Genomic DNA, 15,975 nt, shown 5'->3' with positions numbered 1-15,975 from the left:
AGACGAGTGCTTCACTCCAGATCATCAGCTCAATGAACTGCAGGTGGACTCATATCAGGACCTCTTATGCATTTTTGTTAAATTTTAAGTGCCAAGAAAAATGATGTGAAAACATATGTACCTTTTATGTTTAAATACTTAAATTTATTGTAAATTTGTAAAGATGTTTGAAAACTTGTTGCTACATTGTCATTATGGGATGTTGATTTTTAATAGTAAGAAAACTATACTCAACAATACTCTGGTGGGACAGCATGTTTATGTCTCTTTTGCATTATATTAGCTAATATTTATCTTGGATAAAGTCTCAGTTCTTTTTTTAATGAAAGAAACACAGGCAGTTTATATCCCTGAATTCATGTGCCAACAAAGCATCAAAAATGTTGTGTTTCAAATATTTTTTAACTATATTAGTTTGTAAATCTGTTAGATGACTTCCAGCAAAAAAAAAAAAAAAAATCATAAAAATAAGAAATGTCAGAGCAGACGACAATCTGCCACACAGATGGTTGGTGAGGAACAAATAAAACAGACAGGAGACTTTTGGTTCCAGTATCGCCCTCTAATTATCACCCCAAGAATGGTGCAGCATCATGCAAACCATGCAAAATCAAAGATGTCTTCATATAAAAAATAAGTGTTACAAAATGGCATAGCAGGTATATGTTTCCATTCAATCTCTGTTCTTTTTCCTGATATATCCTGAATTTGCAGTGTCTACACTAAAAATCGCATGCGTTACATGCAGTGCGGTTGGCTTTGCAGCAGTAAAGCTTTTGGGTGTATATACTATGTATAATGTTCTTTTTTTACTTAGATTTTTGTGAGTGCACTGTACAGAGTTTTTTTTTTACAAACTGTTTACTTTCCCTTTTTTTTTCTTGTTGGGACGGACCCGTTGCCATGGCTCTACCTGGACTGTGGTGGTCTCTGAAGGTGGATAACCATTCGTTTAGAACGTGCAGCAGAGAGGCAGATAAGACTCACCTTCGTCCCAAAGATTCAGCCCAAAGGTGTGGCTTTGACCCAGTGGTTCTGGGCTAAGAGGCAGGGGATGGATTTAAGGTCTCAGAATCGTTACGACCGACGTGTTTCAGGGTGGCGTGTTCCACTCAGCATCCCCAAACCCCTCCCCAGTGGAGGATAGAGGCAGGGCCCCACCACTCGGCGTGAAGGGGTCTGTGTCCGTGTCCGTCTCCCCCTCAGCCAAGTAGCACGGCCTGGGTCTTGTCCAGCTGGCCTCCCCAGTCGCCACAGCAGCCCCCATCAACCGATCCATTCCTGCCTCGCCCTCCCGCTCTCCTGAAATGCTGAAGCCGCTGGGCGAGCGCTCCAGCTCCTCGTGGTTCACAGACAGCAGAGAAAGCGGCGAGTCACCCCCCCGACCCCATGTGGTCCTGCCCGGCCCTGACGTCAAGTCCTGCAGGGAGCTGATGGGCAACACGGTTGGACGCTCTGTATACGTAGGGATGGCAGCAGGCCGTGCCAGGTTCCCTCCTGCCAACCCGACCGCCTGTCTGCTTCCTCGTCCTCTGCTGCAGGTCGGACTTACATTGCTAACAGGCACCTGGTACGACATCTGTGGGAACACCTCTGAGTAATTGAGGAACACCCGCCTGATCTCACTGTTCGTGGTCTGGTCGCAAGCCTCCAGGGTCATACGGGCATCGCCCGCTGAGTCCACCTGTAGGTGCTCTGTGTGCTGGATGTGCATGTCCACCAGGAAGTCCAACTTCTTCTCCATGTCCTCCACCTGAAACAGAGACACATTCATCCAGATCCATAAGCTTGGGAAAAGGACTCCTGACTGACTCTCCAACATCAAAGCTCAGAACCATGAAGGATGCAAGTTCAGTTGTTTATTATTCAGGTTCTGAACAGGAATATGGTTTATGCCTGATTCCACACAGAAGAAATTAGTGTATTCAAATGTTTTCATGATCTTGAACTATGAATAAATTTAGTGCTTGATGCTTCTGAATGTCTTGAGTATAAACCAGATAAAAAGCTTTTGTAGAGAAGGTACTTAAATAAATTTCTGTTTGATCCAAAGAAAAGTTCCATCAGTAACCCAATAAATCTTTACAATTTAGTTTGGACAAAATGCAGCTAGACTCACCGACCACTTTATTAGGTACAACTGTTTAACTGCTTTCAGACAGGAAAACAGTGAATCAGTCAATCATAAGTCAGTTACTTGATGCATTCTGGCATCTAGACGTGGTAAAGTTCACGCTGGGCATCAGAAAGTGGAAAGGACTGTTGGTGCCAGACAGGCTGGTCCGTCTATTTCAGAAACTGCTGATCTGCTGGGATTTTAACCCACAACCATCTCTGAGGTTTACAGAGAATAGCCTGAAGGGAGCTCAAATAACCACTTATTACAACCTAGGTTGGCAGAATACTGTGTCTGAACGCACAGCACATTCAACCTTGAAGCAGATGGGCTTCAGCAACAGAAGACCACATTGGTGCCACTGCTGTCAGCTAGGAACAATTCAATAGCCCAAGAGTTTAAAAACTGATTCTTCAGGATTTCTGACAGACATCTAACCTGTTATCTACCAATTTTCTCAGAATTGACAAATAAAAAAAAATGGCAGTGTTAAGGTTTTAATGTTTCCCATATTTCAAAAAGTTAATATTTTCTTGTAATGCCAACACCTGTCAAACATCTTCCAAACCTGTTGCTCCAAGCAGTCAGTCAGCTGTGTATGATGAACAGAGGTGAGGAAACCCCTTTTTATTTATTTTAGTCAGCTGTTTGGAATTTGTTTCAGTTACAGTTATTGATTGCCTACCAGAGGAATGCCACCCATCTCTCCATTTAAGGTAAAACTATTTACAAATGTCTGTCAGTAAAATACATGTTGTACCGCAGTGTCTTTACAAGGCAAATGCCCTCTTGGCTTAGGCCCATGCACAGTATTCTTATTTGTAGTTAAACATAAACAGGTAAATTATAGGGTATATGGCCTGTTTTAAATTTGAATTCTCACCTGTCTCTCCACCCTTACAAATCTACCCATCATGCTTTGGTCTTCAGTATCTGGCATGGACGTGGCTTTGGCTAAGTAGGACTCATGCCTGAACCAAAGAGAAATCAGCTACATGAAGAGTGTACAGCAATTCCAGAGGCATTAGCATACATGACAGAATTGGGTATTAGTGATTTAGAATGGTGTAACAGTACCTGGGTGACTGACTGGATGGGTAGTTAAAGGGCGTTTTCTGGGGCTTCTTGCTTTTGGGGGTAAGGGGAGGTCCAGGGGCAAGAATCATGTCAATCCTTTAAAGAAGAAACATGTTAAGCATGGCACATAGGAGGAATGTAACTATCCCTTCACATCTGTGATGTGTCTGCTCACCTTGTCTGGAGGTATTTAATTCTGCAGAGCATGTCTAGATGTCCAGCAGAGTACTGCTCGATCACATCTTTGACATCGTAAGGCCTCAGAGTTTCCTTAAACCTCTTCTTGTTCAAGAGAAATTGCATGATCCTGTGAAGCAAAGTCTAAGATGAGGATTTCAATGTGGAACGAAACTGCATCAGTCAAAGCATTGCAACTTTCTAGAGTTTACCAAACTATACTTTCCAAAAATGGTAGAAGGATCGTACAAAACCTAAGAACACCTTAGGACATCAATCAATCCAACCATCCATTTATCCATTCATTGTTTATACCCAGTTATCCTTGTAGGGTGACAGGGAGCTAGTGCCCATCTCCAGCGGCATGAGGCAGGGTACACCCTGGACAGGTCGGCAATCCATCACAGGACAATGCAACCATGCATGCACACACTCCACGTTAGGCCAAAAAACCTAACGTGGATGTCTGGATGGTGTAGGAACCCAGAGTACCAAAACTCCACACTGAAAAGCCCCATTTTGGATTCACACCTAGGATCATTTTTCTATGAGGCAACAGTGCTACCACTTGTTCCACAGAGCAGCCCCTCGGACATCTATCAGCCCATTTCCATCTGCCTATTAAAGGATGGAAGAGGAAACCCGAGATATCTCTTCCCAACAACCTTTCCCAGCTTCTCCTTGGGGACCATACAGTGGTTCCTTGTAAAGAAGGGAAACAAAGTCTCCCTAGCAAGTTCACGTTTGCCCTAGGATGATGAGAAATTACTTACTGAACATTGTTGCCTCCTACTGGACTGGAGTGACACCATGCAAAAAGTAGGAACATTATGAAAACAAGCACTCTGGATCTGCTACGTCCAGTCCTTGCATTGATGGCACTAGTCTTTCAGTCCAAATTCAGTGCTTGGGAGCTGATTATCTTCATCTTAAAGTCTGGTAGTTAAAGTAAGCGTTCATTGCTCACAGCCCAGACAAATCTGCTTGTTGCGCCAACTCACCTTTGACTCATGTCCAGTCTGGTAAAATGCACTTTACTGAACAGGGTCACCTGACAGGAGCTCCTTCTTCCAACCCTCCTTTCCAGACATAATGCACACCACCACAATGGGAACTTTAGGATTAACACTCTTCATATTTGAGTTCAACCCTATCATCCACAAGTTCTTTGAAATGTTATTGTCCTTGAGAACTCTTTGCCACCCACAGGACTGTTATCTGCAGCTCTTCCTAGAGTCCACGGCTGCTGCAGGACATCCAGTGTTTGGCAGAAAGTCTTGGGAGTTCTGAAACTAAAAACCTTCATGTCTGAGTTTCCCTTTCAGGGCACTATTCAGCCCCAACATAATGGGGTGGAAGGAAGAAGTGCTTTCAAAGGGTTAATCACTCATCTCACAGGTCTTCACGCTAGATTGAATTCCCGCATTATGTCAGCTGTGTGGCCTATAGGTGCATCAACACACTGTTAACATGTGTGAGCTCTGGTTTACATGACTGCTGTCAACACATTCAGCTTTGTACTGCTGAAAAGAAAGGTCATACTGAGCACACATGCTTGAACCCATGGACCAATTACACTGGTTTCTTGCTTGTTTTAAGACTTTGAACCAGGAAATTCTTGTTGACAACAAACACTTGACCCAGTAATATAGTAGAGTGGAACCGATATAATTCAGCTTTATTAATGCAAGACACCAAGGTGAAAAAACAAAGCATCAAAGAAGTAGGAAAAGGATTAACCCAAATCATGATGGATTTCAGAAATGAAAATCTAACGATTGTGGGTTCCTTGTTTTTTTGATGATATTCTCTATAAACCATGAAGCCCCCATTCCTTTATTTAGGTTGAAGCTTTAGGTGTTTTAGACTTTCTAAAGGGCCAGACTTCAGTTGTTAGGTATATTTATGACTCCATTTAAATCCCAGTCTTGGGTCTTTATGCTTGGATTTATTGTGTTCTGCCCAAGTATGCATTTCTTCTCTCCAGGTACTCCTGGTTTCTTCCAGAGTCCAGAACATGACTGTTAGGTGAATTAGTCTTTCTAAACTGCTCTTAGGTATCAGTTAGGCATGGTTGTTTGTCCTGTGTCTCTGTGTTGGATTGGCGACCCACCTCTCATCCAATGACCGCTGGGACCAGCTCTCTTTAGACCCTACAAGATCAAGGAAGCATATACAATGGATGGATGGATGACTCCATTATTTCTTTTTAATTTCCTTTCTAACAGTCAGACCATCCTGTATTTTCTTAGGTGGTCTTGATCACTTGTTCTCCAGGCTTTCTAAAGAGGTTTTTTCCTCCGATTTCAGCAGATTTCTTGTTAGTTTTAGGCCCAGAGTTCAAGATTACTGTAAAGCAAGTGAGATATGACTCAAAACTGTTGCATAACCCTGTAGTTCAGCATTTGGAGCTCCTGACCTGACTGCCCTGATGACCAGTTTCAGTGTTGGGATCATCTCTTCCAGGAGAATCTCTGGGGGGAAGCCCCGATCCTCTAAGACTGGGTCTGCAAGGGCTCCAGCATCTGTAAGACCAACACCAGATAACATAAACTCAGCAGATGTATACTGAACACCAGAGTTGATATACTTTTGGGTTTTGGACTCTTACCTTCAGAGCTCTGGCGCAGGGTGTAGGCCTTCATGCGGAAGGCGGTGCGGAAGCGTTCACGGTTACTGAAGCCAGCAGGTTTGGGCTCCTTGGAGGGACTCTCCTCAATGGATTCGGCATTAACCGTGGGCTTCTTGACCATCCCAACTGACGGTCTCGCGCTGGAAAGGCGAACGCGCTCCAGCAAGCTCACTTTCTGACTGAAGTCAAAGAGAAAAGCAATTGGGCATCAAGGGTAAAACCAACTTTTGAACTATTTTTACATCTTGTGTAATGCTGACATTAATAAGAAAAGCTGTTTCATTAATTGCAGAAATATGGAAATCAGGGGGTTTACCACACTCATTAAGACTGGGACTACCCCTAAAATAGGAAATATAACATACTCAACATTTACAGTAAGTTTATGATAATATGATACATATGAAAAAACCAGACCCCTTAATATGGATCATACCAACCACAGAACCTTGCCATTACTTTAACTTCTCTTACACTGTCAATAAAATGTGGCCTTAAAATGGACATCAATGTTAAAGAAACACAATCCAAACGGATCAGAGAAATAACTGTTGTTCTTCAATTTTTGGTTTTTCTTTCAGAATTTCCTAATTACATTATACAAATTTTCTGAAGGAGAACCAGCCTAACTTTTGTCAAAAGTTACAGTTTCATTGACTAACGGTTTTATTTTAGTGACCATTTCCCCACTTACTGACACCTCTGCTTTGATATTTTCTTTACCTTTGATTTTATCCTATAACATTTTCCGAAGCTGGATCAAACAGAAAAAAGTACTGTATCTCTGACCACTCTTCAATGTCTCCAGATTATACAGAGTCCTGATTCCTGTCAGACGGCCTCTTGTTTTCAGTTTGTCTCTCAGGTTTTCTACAGGAATTAGCTCTGGGCACTGAGACGGCCAGTTGCAGAAGGTTGAACCATTTCTGTTTATTTAACCAGTTGTTCAGTCCACATTCAATTCAAATAAATCAAATTCAGTCCATTCATATTGTTAGATCAAATTAAAGGCTGTCTGACATAATTCTAAATGTATTTCAGACATCTACCAGGAAGTTCTAGAGCGATTCATGGTTCTCTCTGCTGGAGATGCTAATTTTATCTTCCGGCAGAACTTTGTACCGGCCCCACACTGCCAAAGGTACCAGAAGCTGGTTCAGTGACCATGGTGTTACTGTGGTTGATTGACCAGCAAACTGGCTTGACCAGAACCCATCAGAGAGTCTATGGAGTCTTTTCAAGAGGAAGATGAGAGACACCAAAACCAAAACTGCTGATGACCTGAAGACTGCTATCAAAGCAACCTGGGCTTCCATTACAGCTCAGCAGAACCATTGGCTGATCTCTTCCATGCCACGCCGCATTGATTCAATAATTCATGCAGAAGGACCCCAGACTGAGTATTGAGTTCATAGAAATTCATATACTATTTAGAAACCTGACATGAAATATAATTTTTTATTGATTTTGTGTAATTTTTATTTTCTGAGACACAGAATTTTGGCTCTTAGTTCTCTATAAGCTTTAATCAAAATCAAAAGAAATAAAGGGTTGAAATATTTGACTCTGTGTAAGAATTCGATATACTATGAGTTTCACTTTCTGAGTGACAAAAATACTGAACTTTTTCAAAATATTACATTTCTTTTAGATATTCCTGTATACCATGCTGGAATTCCTGAACCTTGAACTGGAATATCTCGGCGGCCTTTTTGCTTTACACTCAGAGAGCTTCTTCAGGGTCTGCTCGTTCTACGTATCAGAGCCGCTCATCAGGCAGAAGGAAGCGTCAAAGAGCTGAAGGAGATTGGTCTTGTGACAATATTTGGCAGCACAAAGACACAGCTCCCTGGGTAAAATAAGACTCCTGTGTCCCTCAGAAGAGGCAGGGCGGTGGGGAGAGTAACCGGAGCCGACATCGGTCCAAATGAGGCCTCTGAAATGTGGAGCATTCTCAGCGACTTTGCTCCCACAGCGGACACAATATGAGCCTCTATGTGGCCTCGAGGCAGAATGGGGACAACAGATTACGGCGCTGAGAGGCTGCAGAAAGGGAAGGCTTTAAAGGAAGAGGGAATCCTCTTTCTGAACGCTCCTTGGCGAATAAAGAGCAGAAAATGAGATGCGATTATCCCGCGGATCTTTCTAAATGAGGGGAGACAACAGGAGAAAAAAACACATCTTATGTCTAACAGATCAGAAAGTCTGAAGCTTTCAGCTCACTATAGCTGCACAAATCTGTTCAAAGAGGGTTTTCCTGTGAAAATCTTGTTATTTTCAATGACAAGATAAAACTTTTAGAGATAAAAGAGATCACAATAAACTGGTGAAGAGAAGATCTGAAAGGGTCTCCTGGCAGCATCAACAAAACACTCATCCACTCTGTAAAACCACCTCTCAGAAAGGATCATTTTCTCTTCATGTTGCAGGGAAAAGATCACAGATTAGCCATGAAACTTTTGATAAAAGGTCTAATTTCACAAAGCACAGAACATGGCTCATCAGCCGTTTGTGAAAGCTCCCAATGTGTTGTAATTCCTGGAGGAAGTCCACCTCTTCCCTCAAAGCAACCAGATAATGTCCGACTCCTTTTCCCAGCTGTTGATTCTAAAAGACTCGGATCTGTCTCTGGGTCTTCAGCTCCTTCAGAGTCGGACATGGTTTTATTGTTTTCTTTGTGTTCTGAAGAGAATCCAAATGCCTGCCGGATTTCACAGGCAGTCTGATAGGTAATAACACATGGAGCTCCACAGAAAAATAAAGATCTGATTGTTTAACGAGGAGCTGAGAGAATAAATGAAAGCATGACAACTGAATGCAGTCGGTGGTAATAAATACCCACAATGCATAGGAGGAGCGAGATAGAGAGCCTAATGTGCTGAGCTCAGGAAGACAACTAATGTACACTCGCTGGTCAATTTATTAGGTATACCTGTTCAAATGCTTGTTAACACAAACACTAAATCAACCAATCACAGGGCAGCAACTCAATTCATTGAGTCAGAAACGTTGAGTTTAAACTGAGCATCAGAACAAGGAAGAAAGGGGATTTAAGTAACTTTGGTTGTTGGTGCCAGAGGGGCTGCTCTGAGGATAGTCCAAAAAATAAAATATACCCAGTAATCTGCAGTTGTGTGGATGAAAGTACCCTGTTGATGTCAGAGGAGAATGGGCCTGCTGGTTTGAAATGATGGAAGGGCAACGGTAGCTCAAATAATCACTCGTTACAAGCAAGGTATGCAGAAAACCTTCTCTTAACGCACAACGTGATAGGCTACAGCAGCAGAGGACCACACCTGGTGGTGAGCCAAGAACCAAAAAACTGAGGTTGCAGTTCACACAGATTCACCAACACAGGACAACAACAGATTAGAACAACGTTGTATGGTCTGATGAGTCTTTATTATTATCTGCTTATTTATTATTCCATCCTGCCTCAGATAAATGGCTCAGGCTACAGTTGTTGGTGGTGGTGGTGGTGGAATGGTGTGGGGATATTTTGTTTGCACACCATTGTTGCTGAACATCTCCACCCCTTTATGACCTCAGTGGACCCATCTTCTGATGGCTGCTTCCATCAGGACTATGCACCATGTCACAAGTCATGGCTGAAGTCATCTCAAACTGGTTTGTTCAACAGGACAATGGGTTCACTGTAATCGGCTCTGTCTCCAGATCTCAGTCCAACAGAGCACCTTTAAGATGTTATGGAACGGGAGACTCATCATGGATGTGCAGCCAACAAACCTGCAGCAACTGACTGATGCCATCATGCCAACAAGGATCCAAACCTCTGAGAAATGTTTCGGATACCTCGTTGAATCTATGTCCTGAAGAATTTAAGCTGTAAAAACAATACAGGGTCCAAACTCGGTACTAGCAAGGTTTTTAAAAAAGTGGCAGCTCCTGTCGCAGCTCCACTCATGGGAAAAACCAAGTGCATCCATTACGCTTAAAGAGGGTTTAACAGGTAATGTAGTCTGGTGCTAATCAAACATATTGATTAGTGAATCGTCATCAGAGTGACGACCTATCAAAACCGGAGCCCTGGACTTCAGCGGCAGACATTGTAAAAACGCAATGCCAGGATGAAAAGACATCAGCAATGACCGTACATAGGAAGCTGTTGGATTATTCACAGGCTTAAAACTTTAAGGAGCTGCCAATCTTCACAGGAGTGGACATCCCTACAGGTTCAGCTCAGGGTCAGACCGTGCAATGCTCAGAGAAATTACCAAAAAATCCAAGAGTTTTGCAAAGTTGCATCTGAATGGACCACAAACATCTGGAACAATGCACTTTGGACAGATGAGACTGAAGTACAGATGTTTGGCCTAGAGAAAACCAGACAGCATCTCAGCACAAACACCTCATACCAACTGCCAAGCACGGTGATGGAGGGCTGATGAGTTGGGCTTGTCTTGCAGCCAAAGGACTTGAGAACTCTAGAGACATTGAATCAAATATGAGGTCACCTGTGTGAAAGCTGAAGCTCGGCCCAAACTGGATCACCAACAGGACGATGATCCCAAACAGCCGAATGCCCGAAGATCAGATACGTTCCATTTTTTTTAAGGGTGAGATTAAAGCTGCTGCTCTCATTCACATTTTTTACCTTTCAGAAATGTTTGTTTTGTTTGAGCTGTGTTTATCCTTCACTGTGGGTTTATAGTACAGCAGTGCTGCAGTAAAAGACCTTTCACACATCTTCACCACGGATGCCAATAAATATGGTGGGAGCAGTAAAGGTAGAAGATCCATAATGAGTTCAGTAGACTAAAACGTCATAAAAACACAAGTTTATTATAACTTCAAATCAAATATTTTCAGTGTAATCTAACAGTTTGATGGACTGTAGAAACTCATTACTGCCACTGAGCTGAGAGACAAAGCCAAAATCCATCTCCCCTCAGAACCCATCTCCTGATCTCCGGCTCCAATTAATGGACCTAAATCGTCACTCATAATTCAGTCAGGACTAATGGACTCACTAATAATGTTTCAAAAAATATCCTCAGCTTAAATGGTGTTAAATGTCAGAGTGAGAGACTACAGAATGTGTGAGCATTCAAAATCAAAATCTTTACCGAGTCATTTATCCGAGTCATGGATTAATACATTAATATATGAAGCTATTTAAAGACACACTGCTTGGGATATTTTAGGAAATGTTCATTATTCACTCTGTTCAGTTTGTGGGACTAATTAAAAGCCCATCAGGGAGTCTTTACTGTAGGCACAGCTCTGTAATTTACGACATCTCTGCAGGAGCTCAGTGACCTACCTCACCATGGCCTCCAAGGTGTCCTTCCTTTCATACAGAGACAGAGAAAGGACAAAAGGTCATTTACACAAGAACCTTTAAGATTGATCAAACATTTATCATCACCTACAGGACTGCAAAACCTCCACACTCGCCAAGTCGCTGGTATTTTTAGGTGATACTGAGTTTGTGTGTCTGTGCCTGCATGTAAAGGTCCAATTCAGTACACCTCAGACAACCAGGTCCAAACTCTTTTCTGCACGAAGTTCTTAACAGATGAGGAATGAAGAACTACTGATCTGGACAACTTTAAAATATAAAAAGAGAATCTGGCTTTTTGGAAGGAAAACATTAAAATGAGTTTTGTTAAAGGCTCTGGCAAGCAGAAGACTTTAATTAAAACGTTCCTGTGCTCTAAGCATGGAGGAAGAATCGAGCCACATACCTGAAACAGGGAAGAGAGATGATCGTTTCATAAAATCTCCACGTGGCAATAAGATCTTCCCTGATTGGATTGGTGGAATAATACCGCCAAGCAGACTGGATCCAAAAACACAGAATAACATCATGGAAGGAAATACTTTCATCAGCCATGAAGAGATTTAATCTGATCAGCACACGTTTCTGATTTAAGGTCTCATATCTCACCTGGATGAGCCCGGCTGCCGGGTGTCGCCGCTTCTCAAAGTGCTTCTGTCTGTGCTGCTCTTGGACCTTTAGAGCCAAGCCAGAACCCAGAATCCCCTGCAGTCAAAACCAAAGCAGCAGTTTGGTGGACTACCTATCCAAAACGTTTTCTAAAAAAGTCAAACCTCCTGGTAAATAAAGCTTCTTCTGATCTCATCTGTCAGAAGCGTCTTTGATTTGTTCCCTCTTGGTCTTTAACAAGTCAACCAGTTGAGCTCCAACCTTTAGATGCATCCCTTCTCCAACACATCTGAACCAAATGGCTTAATTTCCTCATCAGCATGTTAGTAAGTTCTGCAGAGGCTTGGTAACGACCCACTCATTGGATTCATGTCTCTGGAGCTGTGTGAGGGTTCCTCTTACTTCATCATCCTGGTTTCCAAGAATCGCATCACAGGTTAAATGGCTACAGGCCTGTCGCCCTGACATCTGTGGTCATGAAATCGTTTGAGCAGGTGGTGTTGAAGCATCTGAAGAACGTCACGGGCCCCCTGCTGGACCCCTGCAGTTTCCTTACCAGGCAAACAGGTCGGCAGATGATGCAGGCAACCTGAAACTACAGTTCATTTTGCACCATTTTGAACACCCAGGGAATTACGCCAGGATGCTGTTTGTGGACCTCAGCTCGGCCTTCAACATTTTCAACCCAGACCTCCTCCACCAGAAGCCCATCCAGCTCAAAGTCCCTGCCTCTACCTGTCAGTGGATCACCAGCTTCCTGACTGACTGGCAGCAGCAGGTGAGGCTGAGAAACATCTTCTCCCCATCAAGAACCATCAGAACCGGCGCCCCCCAGGGGTGTGTTCTCTGCCCACTCCTCTTCTTCCTCTACACAAATGACTGCACCTCAGCGGACCCATGTGTGAAACTCCTGATCCAGACTGATCCAGGACAGTGATGAGTCTGCATATAAACAGGAGGTGGATCTACTGGGCTGCTGGTGCGGTCAGAATCACCTTGAACTTAACCCACTCAAGACAGTAGGGATGATGATGATGGTGGACCTCCAGAGAACACCCTCTACACTGCCTTTCTTCACCATTCTCAGCAACAATGTGTCTGCTTTGGACCACTTCCAGTTCCTAGGAACCACCCTGTCTTTGGACCTGAGATGGTCCTTACACAGACACTGTTCTGAAGAAGGTCCAGCAAAGACTATACTACCTGCAGCAACTCAAGACGTACAGCCTTCCATAGGAGCTGCTTGTCATCTTCTACAACACCATTATTCAGTCTGTCCTGTCTTCATCCAAGTGGGTCAGCAGAGAGAATCATCATGGTGGACCTTCCCTCTATCCAGGACTAGGTCTAGGACCGGTCTCGGGTCAGGAAAAGAGCAGCTAAAACCTCTGCTGACCCCACACACCCTGCACATGGACTTTTACCTTTAGGGCGCCGCTACAGAGACAGTTTCCTCCCCCAGGCTGCCGCTCTGACAAGTTTTAGACTCAGTTTTAAGGAGTCAACATAACAAGAATCAGGATTTTAGTCCGAATTGGTCCGATGAACACATGTTTCTCTTCCGAGACACTCCAGATGCACTGTTTCATTGAGGCAAGAAGGTTTCTTTAACTTTTCACCAAGTACGCGGGGTCTGCACCACATTTAACCAGTGCTGTGTGGCGCTGATGTGTAGACACACGGCGGCCAACTCAGACCGAAGAGTCGCATGTGAAGGTGTTTGCTCTCAGTGTTACTGTCAGTAAATGTGTGGTTTTGTGAAACATTATGGGAGCAGTTCCCACTCCTGCGACCCTAGGTGCAACATTTTTACAGAAAATGAGCCAGTGCAGTTGGTAGCTGTGCTCCAATGATCCAGAGCTGATAAATACCAGCAACTACCACAGAGTCAACAGATGCAGCACCTGATCAACACAATCCCATTTCTCAATGTTATCGGTAATAGTTTTGACCAAATTAAAAAGGTCCTCATAATACTTTTTATGAGTTTCAGTCAGTAACAGTGAGGGTTTGATGTATTAACGTCATTCTTGCTACAGTTTTGTAATTTACTGTAAAAACCACCAGAAGCACCTAAAATATCTTTTGAGGATTTTGTTAATATAACCTTCATAATCTGCAGCAGTGCATCACATCAGTTTACAACCATAACTCAACGTTAAGGAATATACTCACAGCAGGCAAAGCGAAGAAGGAAACTCCGATCAAAGCGAAAGTGCCGGCTAACAGTCTCCCAGCCCAGGTCTTCGGGGTTTTGTCCCCGTAACCGATGGTGGTCAGCGTGATCTGGAGAGGAGAATAACCAGGAGAAACCTGAACTCCGTGACCTCTGTGGTTCCAGTGGTTCAACATCCCTTTTACAAAGAAGGCGGTGTCAGCTGAGCATCCTACTTTGGTCCGGACCAGATCAGATACACAGCTATCAGGAAAGCTGAAGTTTTCTACTTTTGGTTGAAGGTTGACGGATTTAATGAGGAACAAATGGCTTCATGCTTCATTCATTACAGCAGGAAGTCATAATCTGTATTTACACAGATCATTTTTAACGTGGAGAAGAACTATTTGTCCATTAACAGTCATCCAAATAGCTTAATTGTACTGTAGCCAATATATTAAATAAAGCTGCTCTCATTCTCATATACTAAAATTGTTATCATCAGATTACTGGCCTCAAAAGCCATCGAATAGGTTTTAGATGTTTTTAAATGCAGTCATTTTAAGGAAATCCAGATTTTATTTCAGCAGAGCATCATCTGACAAAACTTTCAATCAGTTAAATGGAAACCAATGTCTGTGTAGTTATTTCTGTTAAATTTATACATAGAAAATTCAGAAATAAAAAAAATGACACAGATGTTAAACAGTCTGACCACATGCCAAGCCATGCAGCAGATAACTAAATCCTTTCCCTAAAAGGCATTCAATATTTGCTTGAATCATTTGTTTTAAGAGAATGAAGAGAATAAGAATAAGAATAAGAAGTTATACCTACATTTAAAGGGTGGAAAAATGTTTTAAAAAAAGTTTTCACCTTTAGTAATTAATTTAATGTATAAATAAAAACAAGTCTTATAAAAACAACTTTATGGTTCCTCACAGAAGATACCAGGTTCCACCGTCAAAAGGATGTTTATGGTCAAATACTATAAGGTTTGTTGTTTTAAAACCCAAAGAAAACGATCTGTTTTATCTGACTTCTACTGTGGAAAATTAAATACTCCAGTTTTTTTCATTATTGATCTCCAGCTTAATCATAAATAAAGAAGGATGTCATCAACATATTGTGAGAATTCATAATTATTTTCTGACTTGCAAGGATTCCCTGTACAAGACAGAGCTAATTTTTTTAATACATTCGATTTGTGTCTGTTTATTCTAAACACACAACTCATGTTTGTGCGTGTGCAAAGTTGTTCCAGGTCCATGCATACCTGACACCAACGTGCAACACTGTACATACCAGCCCCCACCACAGCGCATCGGCATATGTGTCAAAGTCCTGCTGCTGGGTCTGCATCGTGGGGTTTTCCTGGTCAGAAACATTGACGGAGCCGTCGTCTTTCTCCACCAAGTAGACCAAGAAAGATGCCAGGATCAGAGACAAGAAGCCAATGTACCAGGCTGTGATCAGCTCCTGCAGACAAACCAACACCCATGACTGTAAAACCTCTCATATGGTAAAGTCTCTGCTGTTTATATCAGGCTATTCTTATCATATATTAGAGCAATGCATTCTCCCTTCTACTGACCGTTTTGCCCTGAGAGAATTGACCTCTGTGGTTCCACTGAAAAGGCACAACATCACCTTTACAAAGCAGCGGTGACAGCTGAGCATCCTATTTTGGTAGACCAGATACAGCTGTCAGGAAAGCTGAACTTTTGTCCTTTTGGTTGGAGGACAACAGATTTAATGGGAAAGCATCCCTGAGAGAATTGATTAAACCCTTTTAGAACAACGGGTAAATCTAAATTTACGTCTTTAGGAATTTATAGTTGATACACAGAGTGGCAGTCGAGGCTCCTGTGTTTGCAGACGTCTTTTCTCCCAGTAATTTCTCTCTG

The 15,975-nt window shown here is 42.7% G+C and overlaps 1 protein-coding gene across 1 annotated transcript in view; it reads right to left on the bottom strand.

Annotated features, from left to right (window-relative positions):
- Positions 1-547: 547 nt before the first annotated feature.
- The window catches only part of kcnq3 (potassium voltage-gated channel, KQT-like subfamily, member 3), a 74,982-nt gene continuing 59,554 nt past the window's right edge, over positions 548-15,975 (bottom strand). Inside the window, exons 6-16 of the mRNA XM_047367216.1 lie at positions 15,374-15,547; positions 14,089-14,199; positions 11,914-12,009; positions 11,711-11,805; positions 11,287-11,313; positions 5,982-6,181; positions 5,790-5,895; positions 3,369-3,500; positions 3,194-3,289; positions 3,000-3,087; positions 548-1,753 (exon numbers count right to left, since the gene is read on the bottom strand). Of these exons, the coding sequence (XP_047223172.1) occupies positions 1,094-1,753; positions 3,000-3,087; positions 3,194-3,289; positions 3,369-3,500; positions 5,790-5,895; positions 5,982-6,181; positions 11,287-11,313; positions 11,711-11,805; positions 11,914-12,009; positions 14,089-14,199; positions 15,374-15,547 (1,785 nt within the window). The 3' untranslated portion in view covers positions 548-1,093. The remainder of the gene's footprint in view (positions 1,754-2,999; positions 3,088-3,193; positions 3,290-3,368; positions 3,501-5,789; positions 5,896-5,981; positions 6,182-11,286; positions 11,314-11,710; positions 11,806-11,913; positions 12,010-14,088; positions 14,200-15,373; positions 15,548-15,975) is intronic.

This window comes from Girardinichthys multiradiatus, chromosome 6, assembly GCF_021462225.1.
Source record: "Girardinichthys multiradiatus isolate DD_20200921_A chromosome 6, DD_fGirMul_XY1, whole genome shotgun sequence".
NCBI lineage: Eukaryota > Metazoa > Chordata > Actinopteri > Cyprinodontiformes > Goodeidae > Girardinichthys > Girardinichthys multiradiatus.
This window is presented reverse-complemented; position numbering and strand designations above follow the sequence as displayed.